At 71.9% G+C, this 26,250-nt stretch overlaps 2 protein-coding genes across 14 annotated transcripts; one reads left to right on the forward strand and one right to left on the reverse strand.

Annotated features, from left to right (window-relative positions):
* Positions 1 to 7,576: 7,576 nt before the first annotated feature.
* Positions 7,577 to 15,260, forward strand: AGPAT2 (1-acylglycerol-3-phosphate O-acyltransferase 2). Of its 3 annotated transcripts, none has more exons than XM_070058919.1 (6): positions 7,577 to 7,700; positions 12,714 to 12,847; positions 12,946 to 13,121; positions 13,218 to 13,313; positions 14,283 to 14,355; positions 14,717 to 15,260. In XM_070058919.1, the coding sequence occupies exons 2-6, from the start codon at positions 12,841 to 12,843 to the stop codon at positions 14,890 to 14,892; spliced, it is 528 nt and encodes a 175-aa protein (XP_069915020.1). In that variant the 5' UTR covers positions 7,577 to 7,700; positions 12,714 to 12,840; the 3' UTR covers positions 14,893 to 15,260. The 3 variants fall into 3 exon arrangements, with proteins under 3 accessions (XP_069915020.1, XP_051697025.1, XP_051697024.1); XM_051841065.2 differs by lacking the exon at positions 7,577 to 7,700 and adding an exon at positions 7,957 to 8,248; XM_051841064.2 differs by lacking the exon at positions 7,577 to 7,700 and adding an exon at positions 7,987 to 8,248 and having other exon boundaries at positions 14,232 to 14,355.
* Positions 15,261 to 15,535: 275 nt separating this feature from the next.
* EGFL7 (EGF like domain multiple 7) lies at positions 15,536 to 24,503 on the reverse strand. Of its 11 annotated transcripts, none has more exons than XM_051841063.2 (10): positions 21,735 to 21,976; positions 20,596 to 20,662; positions 18,242 to 18,363; positions 17,990 to 18,100; positions 17,371 to 17,486; positions 17,146 to 17,241; positions 16,846 to 17,010; positions 16,353 to 16,417; positions 15,828 to 15,990; positions 15,536 to 15,730 (listed from the first exon to the last, which is right to left on the reverse strand). In XM_051841063.2, exons 3-10 carry the CDS (start codon positions 18,319 to 18,321, stop codon positions 15,708 to 15,710), a joined length of 819 nt encoding a protein of 272 aa, XP_051697023.1. In that variant the 5' UTR covers positions 18,322 to 18,363; positions 20,596 to 20,662; positions 21,735 to 21,976; the 3' UTR covers positions 15,536 to 15,707. The 11 variants fall into 11 exon arrangements, with proteins under 11 accessions (XP_051697023.1, XP_069914977.1, XP_069915010.1 ...); XM_070058876.1 differs by having other exon boundaries at positions 16,533 to 17,010; positions 21,735 to 21,914; XM_070058909.1 differs by lacking the exons at positions 16,846 to 17,010; positions 21,735 to 21,976 and adding an exon at positions 24,301 to 24,503.
* Positions 24,504 to 26,250: the final 1,747 nt, after the last annotated feature.

Here is a 26,250-nt window from a genome sequence, read left to right on the forward strand (position 1 = left end):
GGGGGCGGAGCCCACACCCCGGCAGCCATGACAGTGGAATCTGTCCTGGAGGGAGGAGTGGCCGTGAGAGCCGCTGCCCCTGGCCGGCCGTGCTCAGGGACAGGCGGCTCCAGGCCCGACCCAGCCCCTGCTGCCTGGCAGCCAGGGGAGCGGGCGGAACCCCCGGCCTGGCAAGTGTGCTGGGGACACTGGACAGAGGCCGGCCAGCTCCGGTCAGCTCCGGCCAGCTCCCCAGGGGACACCCAGCAGCTAACAGGAATTTCTCGATGAACTTGGGATTCCGCTGGGTTAATCACTGATGGATGGACAGAGCCTCAGGGCCCCCAGGGTGCCCAACATGAGAGATAGGGAAAGGAGAGAGGGGAGAGAGCGAGAGCGAGAGCGAGAGAGAGAGAGAGAGAGAGGGACCAACACACAGCCAGAGCCGATCTGCACCGCGGGCAGGGTGCGTGAGCTGGAGAGCCCAGGAGGGCTTCCTGGAGGAGGGGCTCAGGCGGAGAGGCATTTCAGTCACAGGGCCAGGCCTCCACAGTCTCTGTCCCATCCCTGCTGGACGATAAATGACCACTGGGGCTGCCCTGGGCCTCCTAACCTCCCCGCCAGCTGTTGGCCCCCAGAGCTGCTCCAGGCCGCCCCCGGGTGACCCCACGGGCATCTCACAGGGTCTATCATGGCGGACACAACTTCCTGACTGCGTCTCCGGGGACCTCATCTGAGCGGAGTCGGCCGGGATCTGCCCGCCGTGACTGCTTCCGGTGTCCCGGAACCTGCATCCACAGCACTTAGTAGTTCCCTGCCGGGTCCTGTGAAGGCAGAGTGACGGAGAGACCCAGGGACCGACGCGGCTTCGCTGCCACAGCCTGCAGCATGGGGGCCGGGCCGGGCTGAGCCAGGAGAGCGGCGCCACCCGGGTCTCCCGTGGGCCTTGGGCCGTCACCGCGGCCCCCAGGGCGGGCTGCACCCACATGCCCACGCCTCGGCCCAGGATTGTCTCCTCCTGGAAAAGTGCTGCTCCGTCCCAGAGGGACCCTCAGCTGTCACCTGGGGGGGACACAGGACCTCAGAGCTCACTGTCACCCTGGGGGGGGGACAGGACCTCAGAGCTCACTGTCACCCTGGGGGGGACACGGGACCTCAGAGCTCACTGTCACCCTGGGGGGGGGGACAGGGGACCTCAGAGCTCACTGTCACCCTGGGGGGGGGACACGGGACCTCAGAGCTCACTGTCACCCTGGGGGGGGGGACAGGGGACCTCAGAGCTCACTGTCACCCTGGGGGGGGACAGGACCTCAGAGCTCACTGTCACCCTGGGGGGGGGGACACAGGACCTCAGAGCTCACTGTCACCCTGGGGGGGGACAGGACCTCAGAGCTCACTGTCACCCTGGGGGGGGACACAGGACCTCAGAGCTCACTGTCACCCTGGGGGGGGACAGGACCTCAGAGCTCACTGTCACCCTGGGGGGGGGACAGGGGACCTCAGAGCTCACTGTCACCCTGGGGGGGGACAGGGGACCTCAGAGCTCACTGTCACCCTGGGGGGGGACACGGGACCTCAGAGCTCACTGTCACCCTGGGGGGGGACAGGACCTCAGAGCTCACTGTCACCCTGGGGGGGGGACACAGGACCTCAGAGCTCACTGTCACCCTGGGGGGGGACAGGACCTCAGAGCTCACTGTCACCCTGGGGGGGGGACACAGGACCTCAGAGCTCACTGTCACCCTGGGGGGGGACACAGGACCTCAGAGCTCACTGTCACCCTGGGGGGGGACAGGACCTCAGAGCTCACTGTCACCCTGGGGGGGGGACACAGGACCTCAGAGCTCACTGTCACCCTGGGGGGGGGACACGGGACCTCAGAGCTCACTGTCACCCTGGGGGGGGACAGGGGACCTCAGAGCCCACTGTCACCCTGGGGGGGACACAGGACCTCAGAGCTCACTGTCACCCTGGGGGGGGACAGGGGACCTCAGAGCTCACTGTCACCCTGGGGGTGGCACAGAGACATCGTGTGCACTCCCTGTCCCCCGTTGCACTCCCTGTCCCCCAGTTCTTAGTCGTGTGGCCGGCTCCCGCCTGCGGGCTGTGTGGCTGCTGCTGACCCCGGAGTGTGTGACCTTGAACTCAGGCCCCGCTCAGGCCCGGCTGCTTCTTTGGTCATCCTCACCAGCCGCCGACTCCACACCCGGGACAGTGCTGCCGGGGCAGCCACAGATGCAGCCTGGTCTGTCCACCAGAGCCACGGGACACTGCACCAGCTGCTGGGGGGGGCACAGCGGGGCCCCGGGGCTGGCACTGGCGGCACAGCAGGCTGAGCTGCCGCCTGCGACGCCGGCACCCACATCGGGGCAGAGGTTCGAGTCCCGGCTGCTCCGCTTCCGATCCAGCTCCCTGCTAACGCGCCGGTGCGGGCAGAGGAGGACGGCCCAAGTGCTTGGGCTCCTGCCCCCGACGAGCCCTCTGGGGAGGGAACCAGCGGATGAGAGGTCTATGACTCTGCATTTCAAAATGAGTAAATAAATCTTACAGGTGGGACCCAAGCAGTGCTCAGTCCCTACGCACAGTCCAGGGGTGACCACCGAGCCGAAGATACCCTCCGCTGCTGGCCAGCTGCCTGCAGGGCCAGAGGCGCCACGTGGGCCGCCACACAGCGAGGGCCCCCGGGAGCCGCGTGCGCATCCACTGCCGGCCATCGTCATTCTGGGGCCTGGCCACCAGGGGGCAGTGCTGCCCAGCCCGCCGAAGAGCCGGCTGGAGGAAGGGCCGGAGGCTGAAGACAGGCGCCCAGCAGGCGGCACCCCCGCACCCCCGCACCCCCGCACCCCCGGACCTGCTTAGACCTGCGTCGTGTGAACAACCAGTGATACCGCAGCGCAGGGAGGGACACACAAGGATGCGTGCCCCGTGTACCCCCTCTTCTGAACTCCGAGTCCCGTTCTTTGCTAACTCTGGGGACCCCAGGCCAGGGGGACAGCCCAGGAGCTGCTCCCAGGCTGCGGGTGGGGCTGTGCCTCCCGCTCTCGGGGGTCCGGCTGGATCCCCAGGGTGCCCCATCTGCTCCAGGCCCTGACTCAGGCCCAGGTGCACAGTGGGGTGGGGCCACGTGGGGGCCCAGCCCTTGGACCTTGCCTCTCACCTCTGGGCCAGAGACGGGTGGGGCTGGCACAGGACTCCCGTAGAGCAGGGTGTGGCGGGTGCCAAAGGCCGCGGTTCTGGGTCTGCCGCACGGCGGGCACCCTGTGGACTTGTGCAGTGCGTGACCTGTGCCTCGGGGCCGGTGGTCCCGGGTAGTCCTCTGCTCCCCTCTGCCCCCTGGGCCTGCCCACTCCCGCCACGGCCCGTGTCTCGTGCTGGCACTCCCTGGGTCACACGAGGTCGCAGGTCCTTGTGGAATCAGCTGGGTTTACAGCGGAGGCAGGGTTCTGGGTCACTCACCCAGTGTTTGATTTTGTTTTTGATAGAATCGACATTTCTTTTAGTTATTTCTTTGAAAGGCAAAGCGGCAGAGATAGCGGGGGTCTTCCACCTATTGGTTCACCCTCCAAAGGCCTGCGGCAGCCGGGCCTGGGCCAGGCCGAAGCCAGGAGCCTGGAGCTCCGTCGGGGTCTCCCGCGTGGTGCCGGGGCCCAGCCGGGAGCTGGATGGGGAGCTGGGGCGGGACGGGACCCCGGCCGCCCCGACAGAGGCCGTGGGTGTCCCCAGTGGTAGCTTAGCCCGCGCCACCCTGTGTCTGAGCGTGCAGGATGTGGAAGCCAGAGCTTAGATAGCCCAGGGTCTCCACCAGGGAGAGGAGGGACAGAGGCACTGGGCCGCCTGTGGCCGGCTCTGCCCAGTGGTGGCTGCACTGTGCTCCTAGGGTGACATCGGGGGCCGCCCTGCAGGTGCCATGCGTGGCTCAGGGGCCGGCTGTGGGCCGGGCTCGGCTCAGCGCCCTGGCCTCCCCCCGACCCGCACCCTGGGAGCGGCAGGCGCCTCCGTTCCTCCCCTGGTGCAGCTCATTCACTCCCCAGGGCCTTGAGCACCCGCCAGGAGCCAGTGCCGGGGCAGATAGGCAGACAGAGCGGCCTCGGGGAGCCCCCTGCAAGAGAGGGCGTGCAGGCAGGCAGGGGAGGTTGGGGACCCCGGGAGGACCTCGCAGGACCCCGGCGCCAGCTCCCACCGCCCAGGCCTGGCCCAGCTTGCAGGCGATGCCAGGCCCCGGCTGCTCTCTTCTGAGCCCTGAGCAAGCCCCACCCCACCCCCACCCCGGCGTCCGGCAGAGGAAGGCAGCCAGGGCCCAGCAGCCCCGGGGACATCTCCCTGACCGAGGACAGCACACGGAGGGCCACGGGCGGAGGGGGCGTGCCGAGGTGGCCAGCCTGGGAGGGCCCGCTGAATCCAAACCACCAGCCTTGGCCTCCCCTGCAGAGGACTGAGGGGGGCCGCGGCGTCCCCAGGCTGGGCTCCTGGCCAGAGCCACCAGGAGGCTCCAGGGGCAGGGCCTTCCCCCTGCCCCTCCCCCTCCCAACCTCGGCTGGCTTGGGTGCGCAGTGGGGGCCAGCACTGGGCGGGACTGGGTGCTGCCTGCTCGGTGGGGGTGGGGGTGGGGGTGGGAGTGATGCCAGCCCTCCCCCAGCCAGGGCGACCTCTGCGCAGGTGACAGCCGGGCCTGGGACCTCCTTGCCCTGCTGGGGGCCTGGGGCACGGCCAGAGCAGCTGACTGAGCCCAGGACGCCAGCTGGGCCAGGGGTCAGGCCGCCCCACACGGGGAGCACGCACTGCCCGTCTGACCCCCACAGACGCCCTCTGCTGGTCGAGGCCCTCCAGGGGCCCGGGGCAGCGCTGGGGGCCGGCTCTGAGCAGTGCTGTGGGCCCAGGACGCCGGGGCCGTCCCCAGCCTTCCGGCACCTCCGGCCTCCCAAGGTCTGAGCTTCAGCTCCAGCCCGTCACGCGTGTGAGCTGTCGCCCGGCCGTGTCACCTCCACACGCAAGGTCACGCGCAGGAGAGGCTGGGGCTGAGGGGCTGCTGATGGGGGGCCCCTCGGCCCCCACCCCGGCTGCAGCTGATGACCCGACAGCTCCGGACGGTGTCCTTGCCCGGGCCCCGCCGCGCGCCCTGGCCAGGGCCCCTGGGAGCCCGCCTGCCTGGGGACGCTGTGGGCGGCCCCGCCCGCACCCGGCCGGGAATCGGGCCCGGACGCGGCACCTCATCTATTTTTAAGCTCGAGCTCATGAAAGATTCAAGCCTGGTCTGTTTACAGGTGGTGGAGCAGAGCCTGGGCCCCGTGCACACCCACCCAGGGACCGGACCACACGCGGGCAGGCCCGCCCCGCCCACCCCAGGGGTGGCCTGGGGCGGCCCCTCCCAGCTGCGCTGGCTCCTGGCTCCCCCGAGTCTTCCGCCCTGGGCAGGGAAGGGTGGGGTCCCGCGTGGCTTCCCAGAGAGCTTCCCCCAGCCCAGCCACGCCAGGCGATGCAAGCATAGCCATTTTACAGACGGGGAAACTGAGGCCCCGCGGCTGGGTTACTCTCCGGAGCGACCGGCAGCCAGGGCGGCACTGGGTCCCGCTCTGCTTCCCCGATGAGCCAGCGCCTCAACGCAGAGGGGCAAATGCCCGGGGCTGGGGTCCAGCGAAGGCCCGGGCAGCTCTTGGTGGTCAGCAGGCGGGGGACAGGAGGGCCAGCAGCTGCTGACTGCAGGACCCCCCACCCGGGGAGTTGGGGCAGACTCAGACGGCCCTGGCTCCGCCCACCCGGCCTGCGCCTTTCTCTACTCTGGGAACAAACACACGTAGAAGCCATGCGCTGAGAACTGGATTTCCTTTTTAAATTAACTTTTTTTTTTTTTTGACAGGCAGAGTGGACAGTGAGAGAGAGAGAGAGACGGAGAGAAAGGTCTTCCTTTGCCGTTGGTTCACCCTCCAATGGCCGCCGCAGCCAGCGCACCGCGCTGATCCAAAGGCAGGAGCCAGATGCTTCTCCTGGTCTCCCATGGGGTGCAGGGCCCAAGCACCTGGGCCATCCTCCGCTGCACTCCCTGGCCACAGCAGAGAGCTGGCCTGGAAGAGGGGCAACCGGGACAGAATCCAGCGCCCCGACCGGGACTAGAACCCGGTGTGCTGGCGCCGCAGGCGGAGGATTGGCCTAGTGAGCTGCGGCGCCGGCTTTAAATTAACTTTTAAACTCAGTTTAATTAATGTTTAAAAGATTTATTTATTTGAAATGCAGATGACAGAGAGAGAGGTCTTCCACCTGCTGGTTCACTCCCCAGATGCCCACACAGCCAGGCCCAGGCAAGACCAAGCAGGAGGCAGCAGCTCCACCGGGGCTCCCCCCGGGCGGCGGAGGCCCCAGTGCCTGGGCCACTCTGCTGCCTTCCCAGGTGCGGGAGCAGGGAGCTGGATCGGGGACGGAGCTCCCACAGGGACCTGGCACCCCAGGTGGCAGCTTAACCCACTGGGCCCGAGAAGCTCTGATTTTACAGAAAAATCTCTGGCCGCCCGGAATGCTCCCTGGAGCCACTCCCCCAGCCCCTCCCGTGCTTGCCCCGCCCCCGGCCCCACAGGAGGGAAGCCGGCTCTCCACACTTCCTTCCCTGGGGAGGAGCACGCTGGTGGCGAAGGTGACATTGGGTACCGGCCTGCGCAGGGGTCACCGGGCAAATGCCCCTGGTCTGGGGATGAGCAGGGTCGTCAGGAGCCCCTGCATTCCTGCTGCCCCCCCCCCCACTACCCCAGGGAAGCGGCGGCTGCCGGCCGGAGCCCGTCTGGTGCACCAGCTTCGTGCCAGGGGTCGGGGTCGTTCTGGGCCCTGGGGTGAGGGAGAGGGAGACGGACAGCACCAAGGGCGTCCCAGGGCCGTGGGGATCCGCCCCTTCCAGACCCCAGCATCTGCCCACCCCGCTGCCCGTGCCCGCCTGCACGCTCTCCCCGGCCTCACTGCTGGCCGTGGAGGAAGCAGAAAATCCCACAGCAGCCAGCCGGCGGCCCAGGCTCAGCAGGGCAGGCCCAGGGCCCTCGGGCCTGGGGTGGGGCCGACCTTGTCCCAGGAACTGGAAGAGAGACAGGCTGGCCAGTCCCACCGTCGGGGTGGACCGGGACCAGGGCCGAGGCAGACGGCAGACTGGGCGGTGTGAGGCAGTGGCACAGTGCACCACTGACCGAAAGACCCAGAACACCTGCCGGTGGCTCCAGGCCAGGCGGGCCGGCCCGCCCCCCGGGGCGGAGTCCTCGCTCCTCCGAAGAGGAAGTGCGCGCTCCCGCCCGCGGCCTGGGAGTCAGGCACATGGTGGGGGGGAGGGCGGGGTTTCAGAAACGGGTCACCTCCCGCTGGAAGGCGCAGGGGGCCAGCACCACCCAGGCAGGGCCCAAGAGCCGGGCGCACGGCCCGCCCGAGGGGAAGACGCACGCAGCGGCCAGCTGCGCTCCGGGCGGCGTCTGGGCACAGGATCGCGCGGGGAGGGGCCACCTGCGCTGCCCAGGCCACGGCTGCCTGGCCCGGCTGGCCGCCAGGCTGGGCTGGTGCGCACACAATCGCCTGACGTCCAGGCTGGCCCCGCACCAGGAGCGTCCGCGGTGACACACTGCCCCTGGCATCCGAGGCCGGGAACCCCGCCCGCCGCCCCGCCTCGGAGCTCGCCCGGTCCCTCTGCGCCCCGCCCCCGCCCCGGGCCGCCGCCGCGCCCGCCGGGCCCCGCGGGTGGGGTTCGGCGACCCGCCCAGGTGCCCCTCCCGTGGAGACCCAGGGGGCCTGGCGTCCTGCCGGGGGGGGGGGGGGGGCGCTGGCTGCCGGGGCGGGGCCCCAGAGCCCCTCCGCGCGGCGCCGGGACTGGCGCGCGGTAGCAGCGCCCTTGCGCCTCCCGCTCGCCCTAGGGACCCCGGCTCCGGGCGCAGGGGCTCGCGGCGCGGGGCCCCGGGGGCGGGGCGCGGGGCGGGGCGGGCGACGCGGGCGGGCGGGCGGGGCGCACCTTGCCGCCTCCGGGGCGGGCGCGCTCGCTCCTCCCGGCCGCCCCGCCCTCCGCCCTCGCAATAAGGGGCGCGGGCGCGCGCGGGGGGGCCGCGCCGTCGGGGCAGCGTGGCGGCCGCGCCATGGAGCTGTGGCCCTGGCTGACGGCCGCGCTGCTGGGGCTGCTGCTGCTGCTGCGGCTGCACCGCGCCGCCAACTTCTGCGCCAGGATCGCGCTCTACTGCGCGCTGTGCCTGGCCGTGTCGGCGCTCGCCTCGCTCGTCTGCCTGCTGCGCCACGGCGGCCGCACGGTGGAGAACATGAGGCAAGCGGGCCGGGGAGGGGGCGCCCGCGCCGCCCGCCCCGCCGGGGCCCGCCGAGCTGCGTCAGAGCCCCGCGCGAGCGGGCGCCGGGGCCTCGGCCGCGGCGTGCGGGGAGCCGGGCGCCTTCCGGGCGGGGCGGGGCCGGGAAAGCGAGGCGGGACGGCGCGGACGGGGTCCCCGCGCCCCGGGCCGCCCCAGGGGAGGGATGCACCTGTGTCCGAGCGCGCCTGCAGGTGCCCCCTCCCCTCCCGTCTGCACCGGCTTCCCGGGAGGGCGGGAGACCGGACCGGAGCTGCCCCGGTGCGGGCCGGCCAGGGGGAGTCGGCGCCCGGCTCCGGCGGCGAGCGAGTGCCCTCAGGGCGCGGGGGCGGGGGCGGGCTGGGCCGACTCCAACGGTCGGCCGGGGGCTGCTCCTGGGGGGCGTGGCTGCGCGAGGGGAGGCTCCTGCCGGCCTCTCCCCCCTGCCATCCCCAGGGGCTGTTGCCACATGTCTCTCTGCCCCGCTTGGACTGTTCGGCTGGTGGCAGTTGCAATGGCCTCCTGGCCGTGGCCCGGGGTCAGAGGGCACTGGGACTCACGGGGGTCCAGGGGCAGCGACCACTGCTCCCGCCCTCGCCACTCTTGGAGGGGGAGGGGGAGAGGGCGGCGCCGGTGTGTGTGTCCCGGGGCCCCCTCCCCCGTCCAGGGCCAGCTGGGTGATGCTGGTCCAGCCTCTTCCCTGGGGGGAGCCTGCTGGGGGGGCGGGGCCAGGACCCCCACTCAGCTCCTGGAGCTGCGGAGTGGGAGGGAGGGCCTGCTGGGGGGGTGCTGCCCGCTGGCCCAGGGAGGCCAGCAGGGAGTCCCGGGGATCCTGGGGCCCCGACTTGGCCTCAGGGCCGGCGGCTTCCTTGTCTGTTAGAGGCCTGGCCTCTCCTTCCCGGCTGCCGACTGAACTTCAAAGTTGAGGTGATGGCTGGGCCTGGCAGGCTGGCCAGACCAGCAGGGCCGCGCGCCCCGCCCTGAGTCTGGCTGACCGGGTGGCCACGGGCCGGGCTGGGCGACAGCAGGTGCTTTGTTCTGGTGGCTTGTGGGTCCCCGGGGACAAGGGAGGACTGGACGCAGGGGCTGCACCCCAGGCCCTGTGTCCCTTTGACAAGTCCCAGCAGAGAGAGTGGCAGTGGGACGGCAGAGTGGGGGAGGGGCCCGTCCAGGGTGGGAGTGGCGGGTGCTGCTGACCGACCGGCCCCCTGCCCCCCTCACTTCGGGCCCCCTGAGCCTGGGTGGGCCAGGACCTCACCCGGTGCGAGGAATACAATGGCACGTGCCCCACTTGAGCAAGGCCTGAGTGCGCAAGCAGGAGAGGTAGCTGCCCGCGGTCCCACCGCCCGGACTCTGTTCACTTCCTGTGCGTGCTGCCCGGGGCCAGGGGCTGGGGGCGTGGCCTCTGCAGGGAACTCTGGGAGGGGCGGCCCCACTCTGCCCACGCCCCTGCCCATGGACGGCCGAGCAGCCGGGTGCCCAGGGAGGCCGAGCTGTTGAGGCAGGGGCTCCTCAGGGCAGCACCCCTCCCAGGCTGGGTGCACGCGAGCCCCCCTGCCCCAGGACGCCCCCGTGTGCCCAGAGCCCAGAGGGGCTGTGTGTGTTGCCTCTGGGTGCCCCGCAGGGCCAGGAAGCCAGATAACAGCCGCTTAACGGACGGAGTGCACTCTGGAGCACCGGCGGGGACCAGGACCGGGCAGCCGGGGGCCCCGAGAGCTGCCGCCTGCTTTGGCCTGGCCGTTCCCAGGGCCAGGGGCACAGCTGTTGTGGCCGGAGAGGAACGGGGTGTGCAGCCTGACCCCCGGGACCAGACTCGAAACGGAACGGCCACCTGGTGGTGCCAGCCGTTCCCCAAGGCTGGGCCGGCGTCGTTCCCGCCCTGGGCAGCACGTGCCGCCCCCAGCAGGCCAGCGGACTCGTGGGTGTCCGGAGAGGTTTGGTCCCAGCAGGTGGGACGGGGACACTGGGATCCCTGTGTGCGGCCGGCTCGGCTCTGGCCCTGACCACGAGGTCGGGCCTCCCCACGGGTGTCCTGAGCGCCCGGGCCAGGCCCTGCCACGCGTTGGTGAGTGGGGGCAGAGTCTCCCGCCCCTCCCCGCCCCTGCCCTGCAGCTCCAGCCTTCCCAAGAGCTGGCGGGAAACCTGCTGCAATGCCGGGCGTCCTCGCAGGGCGCCGTCCCCTACGCCGGGGGAGGCGGGGCTCCTGCGCAGGCCCCGGAGAGCCCCAGCTCGTCTCTGTGAAAGCCCGGCCTGGCCCGTGGGGTCCAGCCCAGGTCTCCTGGAACAGGAGCGGAGGGCAAGGGTCAGCGAGCGGCCTCCCACGAGGACAGCCGGGGCAGTGCTCTGGCCGTGGCCTTGACCTCCCGGCAGCTCCGGGCAGGTGTGGAGCCATGGGGCACCGGGCCGTCTGGGGGCAGGGGGGCTTCCCCTTGATTTATGTGGGGTTTTGCTTTTCGTTGCCGTCACAGCCACTCTCTCGGGGGGGCCCCTCGGTGTCCAGCAGGGGCCACTGGCTGTGCCAGCCCCGCCCCTGTAGCACCTCTGTGTCCCCGCCTTTTCACGCGGTAAGGGAAGTGAGAGGAGGGCAAGGGCACTGCCCAAGGTCACGGCGGGAAGGGAGGATCCAGGACCCGCTCCCAGTCCAACCCAGGGCCAGGCTTGGGCAGCCAGGACGCCGGGCCTGGCAGTGGCCAGTGGCGCTCCCAGAGAAGCTGGGGAAGGGGGGACCGTGAGGAACGGCAGCTGGGACCGTGCCCTGGGCCTAGCACAGTGACACCTGCCCCCCAGGCTGTGAGGCCCCGGCTCCTGTGGGGGAGAGGGGAGCCCATACTCCCGTGGGAGCTCGGGGCGGGACGGCGTGTGTGGACACAGGAGGACTGGGTGCCCAGGGCAAGGCAGCCGGGCAGGAAGTGCTGCCCTGACATCCCGGCCGGGGGGGCGGGGCTCCTCGTGTGGCAGCTGTGGGGCCCTGGGCAGGGTGCTTGGTGCGCAGCAGGTGCCCCGCGCGGCAGGCTGGGGGGGTGGCGGTCCGTCCAGCCGGCTGTGGTTCCAGTGCCGGGGAGCAGGGTTGGGGTCGGGGCTCTTTTTGGACTTGAGGTGTCTCAGCAGCGCCCTCTGCAGCCTGAAGGTGACCGTGACGTTTTCCGTGCACCTGGGAGTCACCTGGCCCCTCAGCTCAGGTGTGGGGCATCAGACTCCGGGGCTGGGGGTGCGCCCGCCCGGGGCTATCTCCTCCCTGCGTCCCAGGCGCTGCCTCAGGCGGGATTCCTGGAGATCAAAGTGCCCCGGCCACTGCCAGCTGCCCCGAGGGAACCCGTGGGCGAGGGCGCCCACGGCCAGCAGCTCACGGTGCCCAGCGCCGTGCCAGCACCGGTGGGCGGGGCCCTCGGCTGCGCCCACAGAAAGCATGGGGCAGGGCCACTGTTGTCTTTTAAAGGTTTGTTTATTTGAAAGGCCGAGGGGGAAAGAGATCCTCCACCCGCTGGTTCACTCCCCTGATGACCGCCACGGCCGGGACCAGGCCGGGCCGAAGCCAGGAGCTGCACCGGGGTCTCCCACGCGGGTGGCCGGGGCCCAAGCACTTTCCCCGGGCGCGTTTGCAGGGAGCTGCCTCAGAGGACCGGGAGCCGAACCGGCTCTCCAAGGCACGCGGGCATCACAGCGGAGGCCGAGCCACCGCGCCCCTGTGCCGGCCAGAAGCAGGGCCCCGGTTGCAGCCTGCGTCTGCCGGCTCGCGGGTCGGCCCTTGGTCCCGGGTGTTGGATGCTGGGCTGTCGCTCTTTGGGGAAGTGCTAGTGGCGTCTCCTCCTGTCCCCGTGGTGACCCTGGAGCTGGCGAGGGACCTGGGGCCCCAGGTGCCCTGATGGCTGAGGGGGTGCTTCCGGCTGGGGGTCCTGGGGGCGTCCCCCAGCTTCCATCCGGGGACTGACGGCTGTTCTGGGTCCCGGCTCCCCGGACGCAGGGTGGGGTGGGCCAAGAACCAGGGACTGGGGGATAGAGGGGTAGTCAGTGTTGGGTGGGTTGGAATTTCGGTTTGGGACGGTGGAAAGTTCCGGAAATGGCCGTGGTGCGGCGTGGAGGTGCCGGCGTCCCTGAGCCGGGCCCGATGGCGGTTAAGGTGGAACTCGGCGTTAAGTGGGTTGCACCACGGTTGAGCAGGAAGAACGCTGGCTTGGCCTGACGCGCTCGGCCCGGTTCGCGTTAGTGTGGGGGCCCCGCTGCGCCCACGTGGCCCTGCGACCTCTGCCCGGGCTCCGAGAGGAGCAGCCCGGGCACTTCCTGCTGCCCGCCAGCTCGCCCCCGCGCCGGGCTGAGCACCCGGGGCCGGGCAGGGAGGGCCACCCTCAGTGGCTGCCTTGCTTGCTTCTGGCCGGCCAGCTGGGGTGGGGGCGGCGGCCGCGGGGCTCCGCAGGCCCCCAGGCCCCCGGCTCACGGCAGCTCTGCCCACAGCATCATCAGCTGGTTCGTGCGGGGCTTCAAGTACGTGTACGGCATCCGCTTTGAGGTCCGGGGCCGGCCGAAGCTGGAGGTGGAGCAGCCGTGTGTCATCATCTCCAACCATCAGAGCATCCTGGACATGATGGGTAGGGGCGGGGGGCGGGGCGGGGGGCCGGGGGGCGGGGCCGCGGGGAGGGGGCGTGGCCTTTGCTCCGACGCCACCCCGCGTCCCGTGTCCCCGCAGGCCTCATGGAGGTGCTCCCCAGGCGCTGTGTGCAGGTGGCCAAGCGGGAGCTGCTGTTCCTGGGGCCCGTGGGCCTCGTCATGTACCTGGGCGGCGTCTTCTTCATCAACCGCCAGCGCTCCAGCACTGCCGTGAGCGTGATGGCCGACCTGAGCGAGCGCATGGTCAGGGAGAACGTGAGTGCCGGCCGGGCCGGGGGGGGGGGGGGGGGGGGGTCCCGGGGGCCTCCGTGGCGCAGCCCAGGCCGCAGCCGCCCGCCTCTGCCCCTGCAGCTCAAAGTGTGGATCTACCCCGAGGGCACGCGCAACACCAACGGCGACCTGCTACCCTTCAAGAAAGGCGCCTTCTACCTGGCGATCCAGGCCCAGGTAGGCCAGGACTCGGGCCGCACGGGTCAGGCCCAGGGGACTGCCCGGCCGGGCAGAGGCCTGCTGTCCCCCGGGCCTCCCGCCCCTGCAGCTCCCACGAGGCCAGCCCCTCCCCTCCACGCTAGGCCCCCGACCCTGGTGGCCCCTGCACGCCCGGGCTCTCGGGTCCCAGGAGCCTCACGCCCGTGTCGGCGGGGATGGAGGCCTGGCAGTGGGCAGCCTGGACCTGGTGGGGCCAGACCGGGGCTTAGGCCGAGAGAGCCGCGGGCGCCACCTCTGCACTTTGGGCTTTTTGGGTCCTTCGGGACTGTAGTGTGTTCCAGGGACACCTGGGAAGGGGGTGATGAGGCTGGGGTGTGGGCGGGGCCTCCGGTGGGCGAAGGCTGCCCCGCCCACCCTGCCCCTGTGCTGACGGGTGCCCAGGCTGCGGGCAGGGGTCCAGGCAGGGCTGGGGTCTCAGCTTCTCTGCCCTCAGCCCAGCCAGGTGGGCTCTAGCGCCCCCTGGTGCAAGGCCTCGGAAACCTCCAGAGGCTCCTAGCTAGTGGGGTGGGGCTGAGACCTGGGCTCTCCACCCAGCACCACCTGGGGCTGAGGTCTCCACCCCCTTGCCGGCGGCAGTGGGGGAGGGGAGGGAGCAGGACAGGTCCTGGAGGAGGCCGTGTGCTCCTGGGGTCCCTGGGCTGCCCGGGCTGTGTCTCCCGCCGTCCCCCTCCCCTCCCCCAGGGCCTGTTCCCTACAGCCTCTGTGGCTGCCTTGGGGTTAATGATTACCCCAGGCACCAGTGGACGCCATTGGACTTGCCAGGCACCAGCAGGCCCCGCCCCCTACTCCTCCCTGGGCGGGGTAGCGGGTGGGGAGGGAGGGTGCTGCCTCCGGCCCCTGAATGCCCCGGGGCTGACCCAGGAAGGCTTCCTGCAGACCTGCAGCTGTCGCCCCCACCGCCGCCCCCGCTGCCCGTCTCTGTCACAGGTGCCCATCATCCCCGTGGTCTACTCGTCCTTCTCCTCCTTCTACGACATCAGCACGAAGCTGTTCACCTCAGGTGCGGTCCGCATGCCCGGGGCCTGGGTGGGCACCGCGGGGACCAGGACTGGGCAGCTGGGGGCCCCGAGAGCTTCCCGGGACGCAGCTGTGGCCCCCTACGGCCTCCCCTCATTTCCTGTCCCTGGTGGCCGGGGCCTGCGCGCACCGTGCTGGGCAGGGGGCACCCGGGAGCACACGGCCTCCGCCCGCGACCCCCCTCCAGTTCCGGGCTGGCGGAAGCCAACTCTGTCTCCCACATCCAAGACCCCACGGGTTTCTGGGGACGGAAGTCAGGGGGGCTGGGGACGCTGTGGGGCGGAGACGCTGCCGTGGGCGGCAGGAGCAGGGGCCCCGGGCTGACGCCACCCCCCCCCCCCCAGGAACCATCAGGGTGGAAGTGCTGGACGCCGTCCCCACCAGCGGCCTCACCGTGGCCGACGTCCCGACGCTCCTGGACACCTGCCACCAGGCCATGCGCAGCACCTTTCTGCACATATCCAAGACGCCCCAGGGGGACGGGGCGGCCGAGGGGTCCGGGGCCCAGGCCGCTCAGTAGCCCCGGCCACAGCTGGGGGGACGGGCAGGGCCTGTGCGAGGACGGACTGAGGGACCCCCCCCCCCCGGCTGCCAAGTAGCACTGCACCGCCCACTGGCCGCCCGGCTGTCATTCAGGGCCAGGGCCCGGGGCAGACTGGCCTCGCGCCCAGGGCCCCAGGCCAGCGGAGGAGCAGCAGCACCAGGTCCTGGGACGGCTCGGAGCAGGCGGGGACGGCCCACTGCGTGCGCAGACCACAGGCCGGCAGGGGCTGGGACTCCCTCCCGGTGGTCTCACTGGAGCCGGAGGGCGGGGCCTGCTCCCCCCAGCCTCGAGGCCTGCTCGCTGTCAACGCTGTCTCGGTTATTTTTATAAAGGAACTCTGGGAAGTGCCGGGTACGCTGCGGTCACTCACAGAGCAGCCACACACACACACACACACACACACACACACACACACACCCTGCTCCTTCTGGGGGGTGGGCCTCATCCAGGGGGCGTGCACGGGGAGGAGCCTGGGGTCTGCCCTGTGGCCCCAGGTGCAGGCGGGGCCGGCCTGGCCCTGTGGCCTCCCCTGGGCATGGGGACCAGGCCCTTTGCTGCCCTGGAGCTCTGTTCCCCCCACACACACACAGAGCCCCGGGCCTGCTGGGGCCCAGTTCCGTCCGCCAATCAAGCCTTGTTTTTATTCTGACAAAGAACTGGGGGCGAGTTACCCACCCTGGAAGCCCCCGGGGTCGTGGGGAGTAGGGGCCCCGCCCCATGCCCGAGTCTTGAGGAAGACGAAGGGGATTTCTGCCCAGCACAGGCGGGGGCGCAGGAGGCCGGTCGGCCTGTCACAGCTCCTTCCTGCAGGAGCCTGGGGTGCACAAGGAGGCGGGCTCAGCACCCCCTCCAGCCTCAGCCCCCCCACCCCCCTGCACCCAGTGCCCCCTGGGGGCGTGGCCGGCGCTCACATGACCCCAGCTGCTCCTCCAGGAAGGAGATCTGCTCGCTCAGAGAGTCCACGCGGTCCAGCTGCCGGAAGGAGTGGACCAGGAGGCTGCCCGGGTCCGGCAGCCCGTGCTCCGAGGCCAGCGCGGCCAGGCTGTGCAGCGGGGCCAGCGCCAGCTGCAGCCTCTGCAGGGAAGGCACGTGTGACGCCGGCCAGCCCCGCGCCCCTCTGCGCCCCGAGAGCCGAGCGGGGGCCAGCAGGGGCTCTGGACGCCCCAGACAGAGCTGCGTTTCGGAGAGGCCGGGTGGCTCGGGTGTGCCCGCCTGCCCAGCTGCTGCGAAGCCAACGGGGTCGCTGGGCCAGAGTCCCGCTGGGAGGCCCCACAGGACCGTCCTGGTGTGGACAGGTGAAGTGGGGGGGTCCCGTCCCGGGGAGTCCCCAGGGCTGACAGCAGCCAGGATGCTTCCCCTGGGACAGGGTCCTTACAGGGAGCCCCACCCCCACCCCGCGGGTGACAGCCGTGTCCCAGGGAGCGTCGGGGCCTCACCTGCTCCAGCGCGTCCACCCTGGCCCGCAGCTGCCGCACCTCCTCCCTCACGGCACCGTCCGCCCCTGGGGGCAGATGAGGGGCTGAGTCGGGCAGGCAGAGCGCTGGGCGGGGCGCCGGGAGGTCCTCGCGGTGCCCGGCGCTGCGGTGCTGGGCTGCTGACGGCGCATTATTACTCACGGTACGAGTTTGAAGTGGCACAGCGCGTACCGAAAGTAATAATGTCCCATCACCAGCGAGGCGCGGCCGGTGTCCTCCAGGCCTTGGGGCCTGCACGGGGCTGAGACGAGGCCCCCACCCCCACCCAGAGCCGCCCCCCTCCCCGTCCCGGGGGAGGCCCCCGCCCACCGTGGCACCTGCGGGAGCCCGGGCCTCAGTCTGAGCCTGGGGCCCCCGCTCCCCCCCCCAAGTGCAGGCGAGCCCCAGGGAGACGCCTCCCCCCAGCAGCCAGCTCCCCAGGCCCAGCAAAGCGGGGGGGGGGGGGCTGAGTCACCTGTCGGCGGGCTTGGGGCCGAGCTGGGGGCCCCTCCCTCGGGCAGGCAGAGCCTCCCGTCCGCAGAGGGGCTGTGCCCCTCCCAGCACTGGCACCAGTAGCTTCCGGCGGTGTTGACACAGCGCTGGGGGCAGCCGGACCTGCCAGAGCTGCACTCGTCCACGTCTACAGGGAGCGGGGCGTCAGATGGGGCAGGGCCGCAGCCGGCCCCTCCGGAGGCCCGCCTGCCACGGCTGCAGGGACCGCAGGCCCTACAGGGAGAAGCCTCTCCAGGGGCCCCCAGGGCGGAGCCAGCCTCACCTGTCTGACAGGTGTCACCCCGCCATCCCGCAGGGCAGTGGCAGCGGCCGGGCCGGACACAGCTCCCTCCGTTCCGACACGGCGGCTGGCATACGGCTGTGGGCGGGGGAGGTCTGTCACACCCACTCTGGGTCCCCAGGGCCCCACGAGTGAGGGGGAAGGCTGGGGGCGGGTGCTTCCCGGGGGACAGGAGAGCAGCAGGTGGCGGGTTCAGGGCGCCCTCACCTGCTGCACAGGCCCCAGGGAGCCCACTGCTTCTCCTCCAGCCGGGGCAGCAGGCATAGCGAGGCCTGGCTGGGGCCGGCCCCGGGCTGCGGCGGTAGGCAGTCCTGTACAGGGTCCTGGGGGCGAGGGGGGCGGCTCAGAGGGGCCCAGGCAGTGCAGCGGCCCAGCAGGGGCTGTCCCCACGTGAGGCACACCTGGAGCCGAGGCCCAGAGCAGACAGGCCATCTCCCCAGGGATGGCCCAGCTGGCCCGAGGCACTGCACGGCCAGGCGGTGGCCTAGGACCTGGGGCCTCCTACCAGAGGGGCAGCTGGGCCCAGAGCCTCTCCCACAGGGCCCCACCCCACCGCTTCCTTCCTGAGCCCTGGGTGGCCGATGGCTCCCCCCCGCCCCGGGGCCGGCCCCTCACACACTGCTGGAGGCCGGTCACTCCGGCGCAGGGCGAGGTGGGCGGGCTCGGGGGTCTCCAGGCCGGGCCGCCCGAGCCAGGCATCCCAGGGGAATGAGAACTGGGCAGTCTGCAGAGCTGGATGGGCAGGTGGCCAAAAGCGGAGGGGGCGGGCCCTCTCCTCACTGGCCCCGCCCCCAGCTGTCCCGGGGCCGCGTGGCTGGGGCCTCACCGGTAGGTGCTGCAGGCCCGGTGCCCGTCACAGGTGGTGAGGAAGGGCTGGTACACTCTCTGCACGAAGGACTCCGGCGCCTCGGCGACCCCGACCGCACACACCCTGCGGCTACGGAGGCAGGGGAAGCTGGGGGTCGGAGGGGGCGGAGCCAGGGCCCTCCCCGCCCCAGAGCCCCAGAGCAGAGCGGCCCCCGGCCCCCAGGTCTCGGGGCTGCTGGGGGACAGGTGCAGGCTCCCAGGCCCTGCTCACCCGGGCCGGTAGACGTGCTCGGTGCCGCCAGCCGCCAGCACCAGAAACCACACCAGGAGCAGCTCCCGGGAGCCCCACATGGCCGGGGTGTCCGGCTGGGATGGCCTTGCACGCGGGGCGGCCTGGACACAAAGGAGCAGCCCGTGAGTTCCCCCACAGGGGCTGAGCCCCCAACAGTGCCCGCTCTGCCCTCCACGCAGCACCAGCCACAGATGCTGGGCCCCCACGGGGGGCTCCTGGGGCCCCCAAGGCCGGGAAGCTGGGGCACAGGGTGAGTGTCCTCCTGGTAACGGCGGGGCAGGGCCGGCTGCACCCCACTCCCGGTCGGCGAGGGCCGTCCCGGGCCACCGGGAGCCCCGCCGGCTGGGACCCGTGGATTCAGGGCGCAGGTGTGGGGAGCGGCTGCAGTTAGGAGGGGCCCCTCCCCTCTGGAGTGCACCTGTGGCCGGGCCAGCAGCCACGCCGGAGGCCCACGTGGGGAGGGGCGGGGAAGGGGGACAGAGCCACTGTGGGGTGGGGGGAGCCAGGAGGCCTGGCCAGACTTCCTGAGAATGTGAGAAACCCCAGGCCAGAATGTGGCCACGAAGGGAGTGGGGGGAAGGGTGGCAGGCGCATCCTGGTCAGTCAGGGGGCCTGGGGGCCGGGGAGGCCAGTGCCGGGCTCTCACGGTGGGGGCTGCCCTTCCCCCAGCCTCAGGCCGGCCACTGCCTGGGGTAGAGCTTGTCCAGCTCCAAGCTCCCCGTGGCCCCTGCGGTGGCTCACAGGCCGGCTCCTAAACAGTGACCCCAAGGGCAGGTGCCCATCCCTGGCTGCTGGCCAGGCCCCACCGTGTGCAAGGGAGGCGAGGGCAGGGTCCTCTGGGGGGTGCAGGTGTCGGGGCACGGGTGGGGGTCCTGGGGGCTCCGTTAAGGGCAGGCCTGGCAGTGGGCAGGGGGCAGCGGTGCCAGGCAGAGCCGCAGGCCCCACGCACGCCCGTCCAGGCCCTCGTGATCCCGTCTGGAAAGGGAACTGGGCTGAGGAGCAGGAGCCGCTGCTGGCCTCGGCAAATCTCATTTCCCGTCTGTGTCGCGGCGCTGAGCGACCCCCGGCCTGGCCCCTCGAGTGGCGCCCCCCGCGCCCCCGCCCCCCACGCCCCAGGAGGGGGAGCCCGGGGCCACAGGGCACCGGGACGTCAGGTGCGGGGCGAGCCGACGGCCTCTGTGGGGGCGTCCCCTCCGCCGCCCCCTCCCCTGCACGGCCAACCCCATGGGGGCGGGAAGATGGGCGGCGTCGGCGGCCCCCCAGGACTGGGCTGCGGGGTCCCGGCCCAGGGGCCCTGGTGGATGCGCGCGCCCCGGGCAGGGAGGGGGCTGCGGCGCCCCCGCCCCCCGCAGGCCGGCAGCGTCGGCGTCACCGGCAGGGGGAGCCGCGCCCCACGGCCACCGGCCCATTCTCCGGACCCGACTGGGGGTGCGGGCGCCCCCGGCCCTCGCCTCCCGGGTCCCCGCGATCGCTCTGCGCCCGCCCCCCGGGGCCGCCCCCACCGCCGCGCCCAGCGGCTCTCCAGCCTCTCCCGCCGCGAGGGTTCCGCCGCCGCCCGCAGCCGAGCGGCGAGCAGACCCCCACCCCGGCGCCCCCCGCCCGCGCGCCCGGCTCCTCCGCACTCACCGCCGATCTGGGGCGCGCACGCGCCGCCGCCGCTGCCGCGCGAGCCCGCGCTGTGGGGGCCCTGAGCCCCGCCCCGGCCCGCCCCCGGCCCCGCCCCACCTGGCGGCCTTGCCGGAGCCCTGCCCCCGCCGCCCCCCCCCCCCGTGGGCTCGCGGCCCCCTCAACCCTGGCCTCGGCTCGCCCCGCCCCCATTGCGCCGATGGGGAAACTGAGGCCCCGCGGCGGGGCAGTGAGTCAGCGAGCAGTCGGGGCTGCGACCCCTGCTTGAGCGCACCCCACCCCGGGAGTCGCTGCGGGGAGTGTGGCCTCTGGGACGTGGGGTGGGGGTGCCTCGGCTCACGGCTCAGAGCACCCAGACTGACGGCCGGGTCAGATCCCACCCTGGGAGCTGGCGACCAATGACGTCCCTGGAGCTGTGGGCAGGGTAGGGGTGTGGACACCCCCACCCCCAGGCCCAGAGACCCGGACTGGCCCAAGATCACAGGCAGGGCCAGAGTAGGAGCTGCTGGGACGGCCAGCGTGGGGGGGACGGCAGGGCCACCCCCGTGCTCCCCGGGGTCGCTCCGCAGCCCAGGACGTCCTCCCAGCCCTGTGGTCACTCCCATTCTGAGTTCCTAGCGGGGGACCCCAGGGTGTGCATCACCTCCCCAGTCCTTGGAGCCCGAGCCTGGGCCCCGGTCAGAGGCGCCACAGGGCTGCCCACTCACCTGCCAAGGGGCGGCTCGTCATTCCCCGGACACTGGCGGCTGCTGCGCTTCCGGGCAGTGCCGGGACCTGCAGGCCAGACACGGGGCGTGGGTCAGTGCCTTGGCAGAGCTTTGGTCCTTCTGATGACCACCGCCTGGGAATGGGCCCCGGGTCCAGCCTCGGGCCGCCCCAGGCCTGCAGACCCCCTCCTGAGCCCCCGCCACCCGTCTGCCCCACCATGCTCCAAGCTGAGCCTGTGCCAGCCGGCCGCCTGCCCACCGGACAGTGCCATTTGGAGCTCTCGCTGTCGGCTCTGTGCGGTGAGACAGACACACGTCCCCAGGAAGGGCCCGCCGCTGTGGGGGCTGGCTGGGCACCCCCCGACCTGTGGCCGCCTGACCTTTGACATCCCTGCCGCCCTCTGCTGCCTGAGCCTCTGTCCGGCCTGGGGCCGAGGCCTGAGCTCCTGCCTGCTCTTCTGAGATCACAGTGGGGGAAGCGGGAGGCCTGTGGCAGCTTTGGGGCTCGGGGGTCTCTGGGATGGGGCTTCAGCTGCTCAGGGCGGAGCCTGAGAGAGAGGGAGAGCGTGGGACCCCCCACCCCGGGTCCACAGGGCTGACAGGGTCTCCCGTTTGCCCGTGCACACCCCTGCCGAGGCATGGGCACCCCAAGTCCAGCCCAGCAGGGGAGCATCTTGGCCATAGATCCGGCTTTGGGGTTCCTTCCTCTGGGGCCAAGCCCCCTCCCCAATGCCCCCCCACCGAGAGTGCGCCTCCACTGCCGGGGAAACAGGCAGCACCAGCCCTTGGTGCCCCCCGGGGCTCGGAAGAGGCGAGTGAAGGGACCCAGCCCCCCTGCTGGGTTCAGCCTCACAGCCGCCCCGGGGGCTTCTCCAGGGAAGCGGGGTGGGGTCAGAGGTGGGAGGTCAAGGGGAAGGAAGGGTGCCGGGCCACAGCGGCAGCCCCTGGGCAGCTGGGGCTCCGGCGTCACCGTGGGATGACAGCATTGGGATCCAGACCGGGCCGCCCCCGGTAGGTGCTCGCTCAGCCAAGGATGCTCCTCCCAGGGCCCCCGTGCGCAGTGGGGACGGCACCGTCGTCCAGGGAGCAGGCTCCAGAGCCCTGCCCGCTCCCTGCCCCTCCAGGGCCCCCCGCCATACCTGATGCTGCCTGGGCCGAGGCTTGGCCATGGCCACCGCCACGACCCTGCCCCGTGCCGGAGCCTGGAGCCCAGCGGCCGCCCTCCCAAGGACTGCCCGCCTGTCCACCGCACTGCAGCCTGCATCTCGTGAGCGGGTGGACGCTGCGGCCGGGGAGGCTCCTCCCGGCCAAGGAAGGGCGGCTTTTTATGCTCCGTCCCCCGTAAATCGGGATTGGGACGGGCCCTTCCCGGCCGGACTTCCTGTGTGTGTTCTCTGCTGATAACGGGAGCTGTCTGCGAACAAACAGGAGGCCGGGGGGCGGGCGGGGGCCCCGGCTGGGGAGGGGGAGCCATCCCCTGGGACTTCAGAGTGTGGCCCTGAAGCAGTCAGAGGCAGGCTTGGCTCTGCTCGGCCTGTCCGGTGACCCTGGGACAGCGTGGGACAGGGGACATGGAGCCAGGGCCAGAGGCCACACTTCCCAGGCCAGCAGTGCAGACCTTTTGTATCTTTGGGCCACAGGACCCTGGGCCCTCCCCTCGGGTCCCCAAGATGTGTGTGACATCGCGTGGGAGCCCAGAGGGACAGCCGCCCAGGAGAGGGACCGGCACTGCTGGAGCCTTGGCCGGGGCAGGGGCGGCAGGGGCTGGGGTGGGCATGACAGGCTGGGCAGTCCAAGAGAGGGGCCTAGGGGCCAGTGCTGGCCACAGTGGGGGTGATGGGAGGGACTTATCCAGGACCCCAGGACAGGGGTGCAAGCAGAGCCAAGAGGCACAGCCCCAGCCTCCCAGGGGGCCGCGGGGCCGGCCCCAGACCCCTCCTGGACTCTCCCAGCAGACGCCAGCGGGCTGGGGGTGCAGCAGGAATGTGGGGCCTTTCTGGCCACCTGGGGTGCTCAGGCAGTGCCTGTGGCCCCGGCCTCTGCACCCCCATTTAGGGAGACGCGGGAGCCCACAGGCCACGGAGCAGTCGCCGGGACAATGGTGGGGCGGGAGGATGCGGGGTGCACGGGGCAGCTGCAGAGGACGCGCCCAGGCCACGGGCTGCTCCATGGGCAGCCCCGCTGGCCCCAGTGTCCCCGGGCTGGAGCCCACTTCAGGCTCAGCCCCTGCTGCCCGCTGCCTGGGACCGCCTCCCTTTGTCTGGCCCCCAGGTCTCTCAGGCCCCACCCAGCTGCACAGCTTGAGAACTCCACCCCTCCTGGACCGCTGAGGACAGGAGGGACATGTCCCCTCTGCCACTGGCCCTGTCACCATCCCCGGGGACCAGCGCCCACCCCACCCCGTGGCCAGAGATGCGTCCACTGCAGGTGCCAGGCTGTGGTCCGTGCCCCGGGCGTCCAGCCCTGCCGCGTGGGACGGCCTGCATTGCCCCTTCTCTTCCGGGGGACAGAGCAGCTGCGGGGTGGTTGTGGCGTTTGGAGGTGCTCAGATGCCGGTCTGAGCACGGGGAGCTGGGGGCCGTGTTCGGGAGGTGCCCCCCCGAGGCTGCAGCCCCCCCATCTGTCCTGCATCAGCCGCCCCCAGCCGGGGTCCAGCCTCACTTCACTGGCCACGCCCTCAGCACCCCCTCACCTCGCTGGGCCCCGTTCTCTCTACGGAGAGCTCAGCTGCTCAGGAGGTGCCCCTGCCCCGCCTGCCCCTCCCCTCCCCGGCCCCCACCCCAGGGATCTGCCCTGACCCCCTGGGGCTGGAGCCAGCCTGGTTTTGTGTGCAGAGGGGAAACCAAGGCTGGGAGAGAGAGAAGCAGCCCAGGAGAGGGCAGGGCAGAGGTGGGTGGGATCAGGACTCCCCTGGGCGAGACCCCTGCCCCTGGGAGCCGGCAGCCAGGACGGAACAGGCTACGGGGACGGGCTGCCTCCGGGGAGCGCTCTGCTGGACTGAATGGCGGACTTGCAGGGGAGGTTCCCTGTCCTAGGTTCCTCCCACCTGCCCTGCAGGTGCAGGGCTGCTGGGTGCCGGCAGTGAGGGGCCCGCACCCCGCCTGCTGCCCACCAGCTCTGCCCTGCCCCAGCCCAGAACCACCCAGGAAGAGGGCCCTTGCTCGGCTCCCCAAAGCGCCAGCCCCGTCATGCCGGCCTCCTGGGGCCCTCGGGGGCAGAGGCCGGTGGGCAGGGGTCTTAGTGCTAGGGGCACCTCAGGGACAGGGTGGTACGGGGTGGCAGAGGACAGAGGCGGGTGCTGACTCAGCACTTTCTGCCCCACGGGCACCCCCAGGGTGCCATGGGCTCTGTGCTCTAGGCCCAGGGGGCTCTGCTGGGGCTATGTCCCCTCCCCCGCCCCCAGCTTGAAGGCGCCCACCCCCCCACACACAACAGGAAGCCTCGCCTCCACTTGGGCAGCAGCGGTGGGGGCGGGGCTGGCAGTAGTGCCCGTTGCCCGCTGTGCCCGGTGCCTGGCCCCCTCCCGGCTCCTCGGAGGCCAGCCCGGGACGGAGGCCCAGGGGCAGGACAGTGGGGGCAGTCCTAGCCCCGCTCACGCCCCAGCCCGGGGCCGTCCCCCATGTGGCCCCCTGTTGGCGGGGCTGGGCCGTGTGGGGGCCCTCCTGTTGATGTTCCTGGCGTTGGCTGTGCCGGCAGCTGCCTTACCTTCCCAGATGTGCCGGTCGGGGCGGGACAGTGGAGGAGGGGCGGGGGCAGTGGTCCAGAGCCCCCCAGGCCTCCCCAGGCCCCTCGTCGGACCCCTCACTGCTGAGCTTCTGGGCTCTGCAGCCCCAGGAGAGGAAAGACCAAGCCCGCAGCAGGGCGAGCAGGGGCATCCCAGGCCGCACGCGGCGGAGGGCACGGGTGGCCGTGTGAGCCCGGCCGCAGGAAGGAGGGACGGCGCACAGCCCGTGGAGGGATGGAGCTTCCTGTCTGCCCCCAGAGCACCCGACCCGCGGGTCAGGACCGCCACAGTGGCCGGACCTTCCCGTCAAAGGCCCGCCTGGCTCAGCGACCGGTTCTCGGCGGGGCTGGGAGGGAGGCGGCCGAGCCGGGTGCAGCACGAGCCCCACGCGCTGCGCAGGCTGAGCAGGGAGGGTGGGAGAAGCGGGTGTCCGCCGGGCAGCAAGGCGTCCGCGGCGGTGCCCGCTCGCTCCGTCCATCCCCTGCCGTGTCCTCTCCTTCAGCACCGCGTGTCTGTTAGAAGCCCCCGTGTGCGCAGAGCCTCACGTAACAGCACCCCGAGCTGAGAAGCCCCCTCGTCGGCCGCTTGCCTGGGGCCAGCTCTTGGGATACAGAGGCACTGGACACAGGGCCCGGGGCTCAGCCTTCGGCCCCTGCTCCCTGCCTCGGGGCCACCCACGCACTTCTCGGGCTGAGGCGTGGCCGGAGTCCTTGTTCAGGAGTCTGGCTCCTGAACAAACCCGGCTGTCCCCTTGCTGCCCCCGCGGCCCTCACCCTGGCCCAGGTCTCCTGTCCCAGGGCGCCCTGCCACTCGTGCCCAGTGGGTCGTGACCCCCTCTGCAGCCCCCTCCTGAAGTCCAGTCTCTCGTAGGTGACGTCAGACCCCACACCCGGGCTCCACTGGAGAACAGCCGGTTCCCGTGCACACAGCGAGGTGCGGGGGTGGGGGTGGACAGCACGTGGGCATTCACGCCAGCTGGGAGAGGAACCCCCGCCGCCATACGCCCAGGGCCATGGCGCCCTCAGCCATCCTCAGCCTGGGGCGTGGCGGAGAGCCGAGTGCGTGTGCACCCGCAGGATGCCCGGGCTCTCAGGCCCGCGGCGGACGGACAGGTGGACAGACTTGGTTCTCTGGGGCGTCACGTCGGGCTGGCCCTCGGGGAGCCGCCGCCCCAGCCGCCCTCGCAGTGTCCCTCGCCCGCCGGCTCTCGCAGTCCTGCCCGTCTCACCGCAGCCTCTGTGCCGACTGCGACACTGCAGGCACCAGTGGGGTCTCAGTGCTGAAGCGTGGGAGTGACTCAGGCTGTCCCACGCTCCAGGGAGTGAAACTGGGGGTGCGGGGTCCCCGGGTGGGCCCTCCCGAGCAGGGCAGCCCCACGCGGGGACCCCATGCAGCTGCGGCCAGCCCCCGTGGCCAGGGCTTGCTCCCAGCCCTGTGAGCTCCCCGTGACGGCTGAGGAAGGGGGCCGCCCTCGCACCTGGCAGGCGTCCTGGGCGGAAGCCCCTCTGTGCCGTGAACCCGGGCGGGGGGCACTTTATCTCCCCGGGCAGGAAAGGAAGTCAGGGTGTGGGGGCGGTGAGGGTGCAGCAGCCCTGCCCCCACTGGGAGCCAGATGCGCCTGCCCCAGGGGGAGAGCCGGGAGCCGGGGGCCCAGGCCGGCTGAGTGCTGTGGGGCTCGCGAGTGGCCAGGCACCGACACCGCTCGGGCCATGAGCCCGCGGCTGGTGGGGCCGGGTCCTAGCCCAAGGCCTCAGCAGCCCCCCACCGTGGGTGCCCGCTGCTCCGAGTGGTTGGAGGCAGCAGCCCTCGGGGTGGAGCTGGGGAGACCCTCCCGGGAGCCCACGTCTCCAAGGCTGCCCCTGCTCGGGTGGGCGTGGGGCTCCGGCCAGGGCCGCGGCTCGCGCCTCAGCTGGGTGTCGGTCAGGCCGTGG

This window comes from Oryctolagus cuniculus, chromosome 1 (assembly GCF_964237555.1).
Source record: "Oryctolagus cuniculus chromosome 1, mOryCun1.1, whole genome shotgun sequence".
Taxonomy (NCBI): domain Eukaryota; kingdom Metazoa; phylum Chordata; class Mammalia; order Lagomorpha; family Leporidae; genus Oryctolagus; species Oryctolagus cuniculus.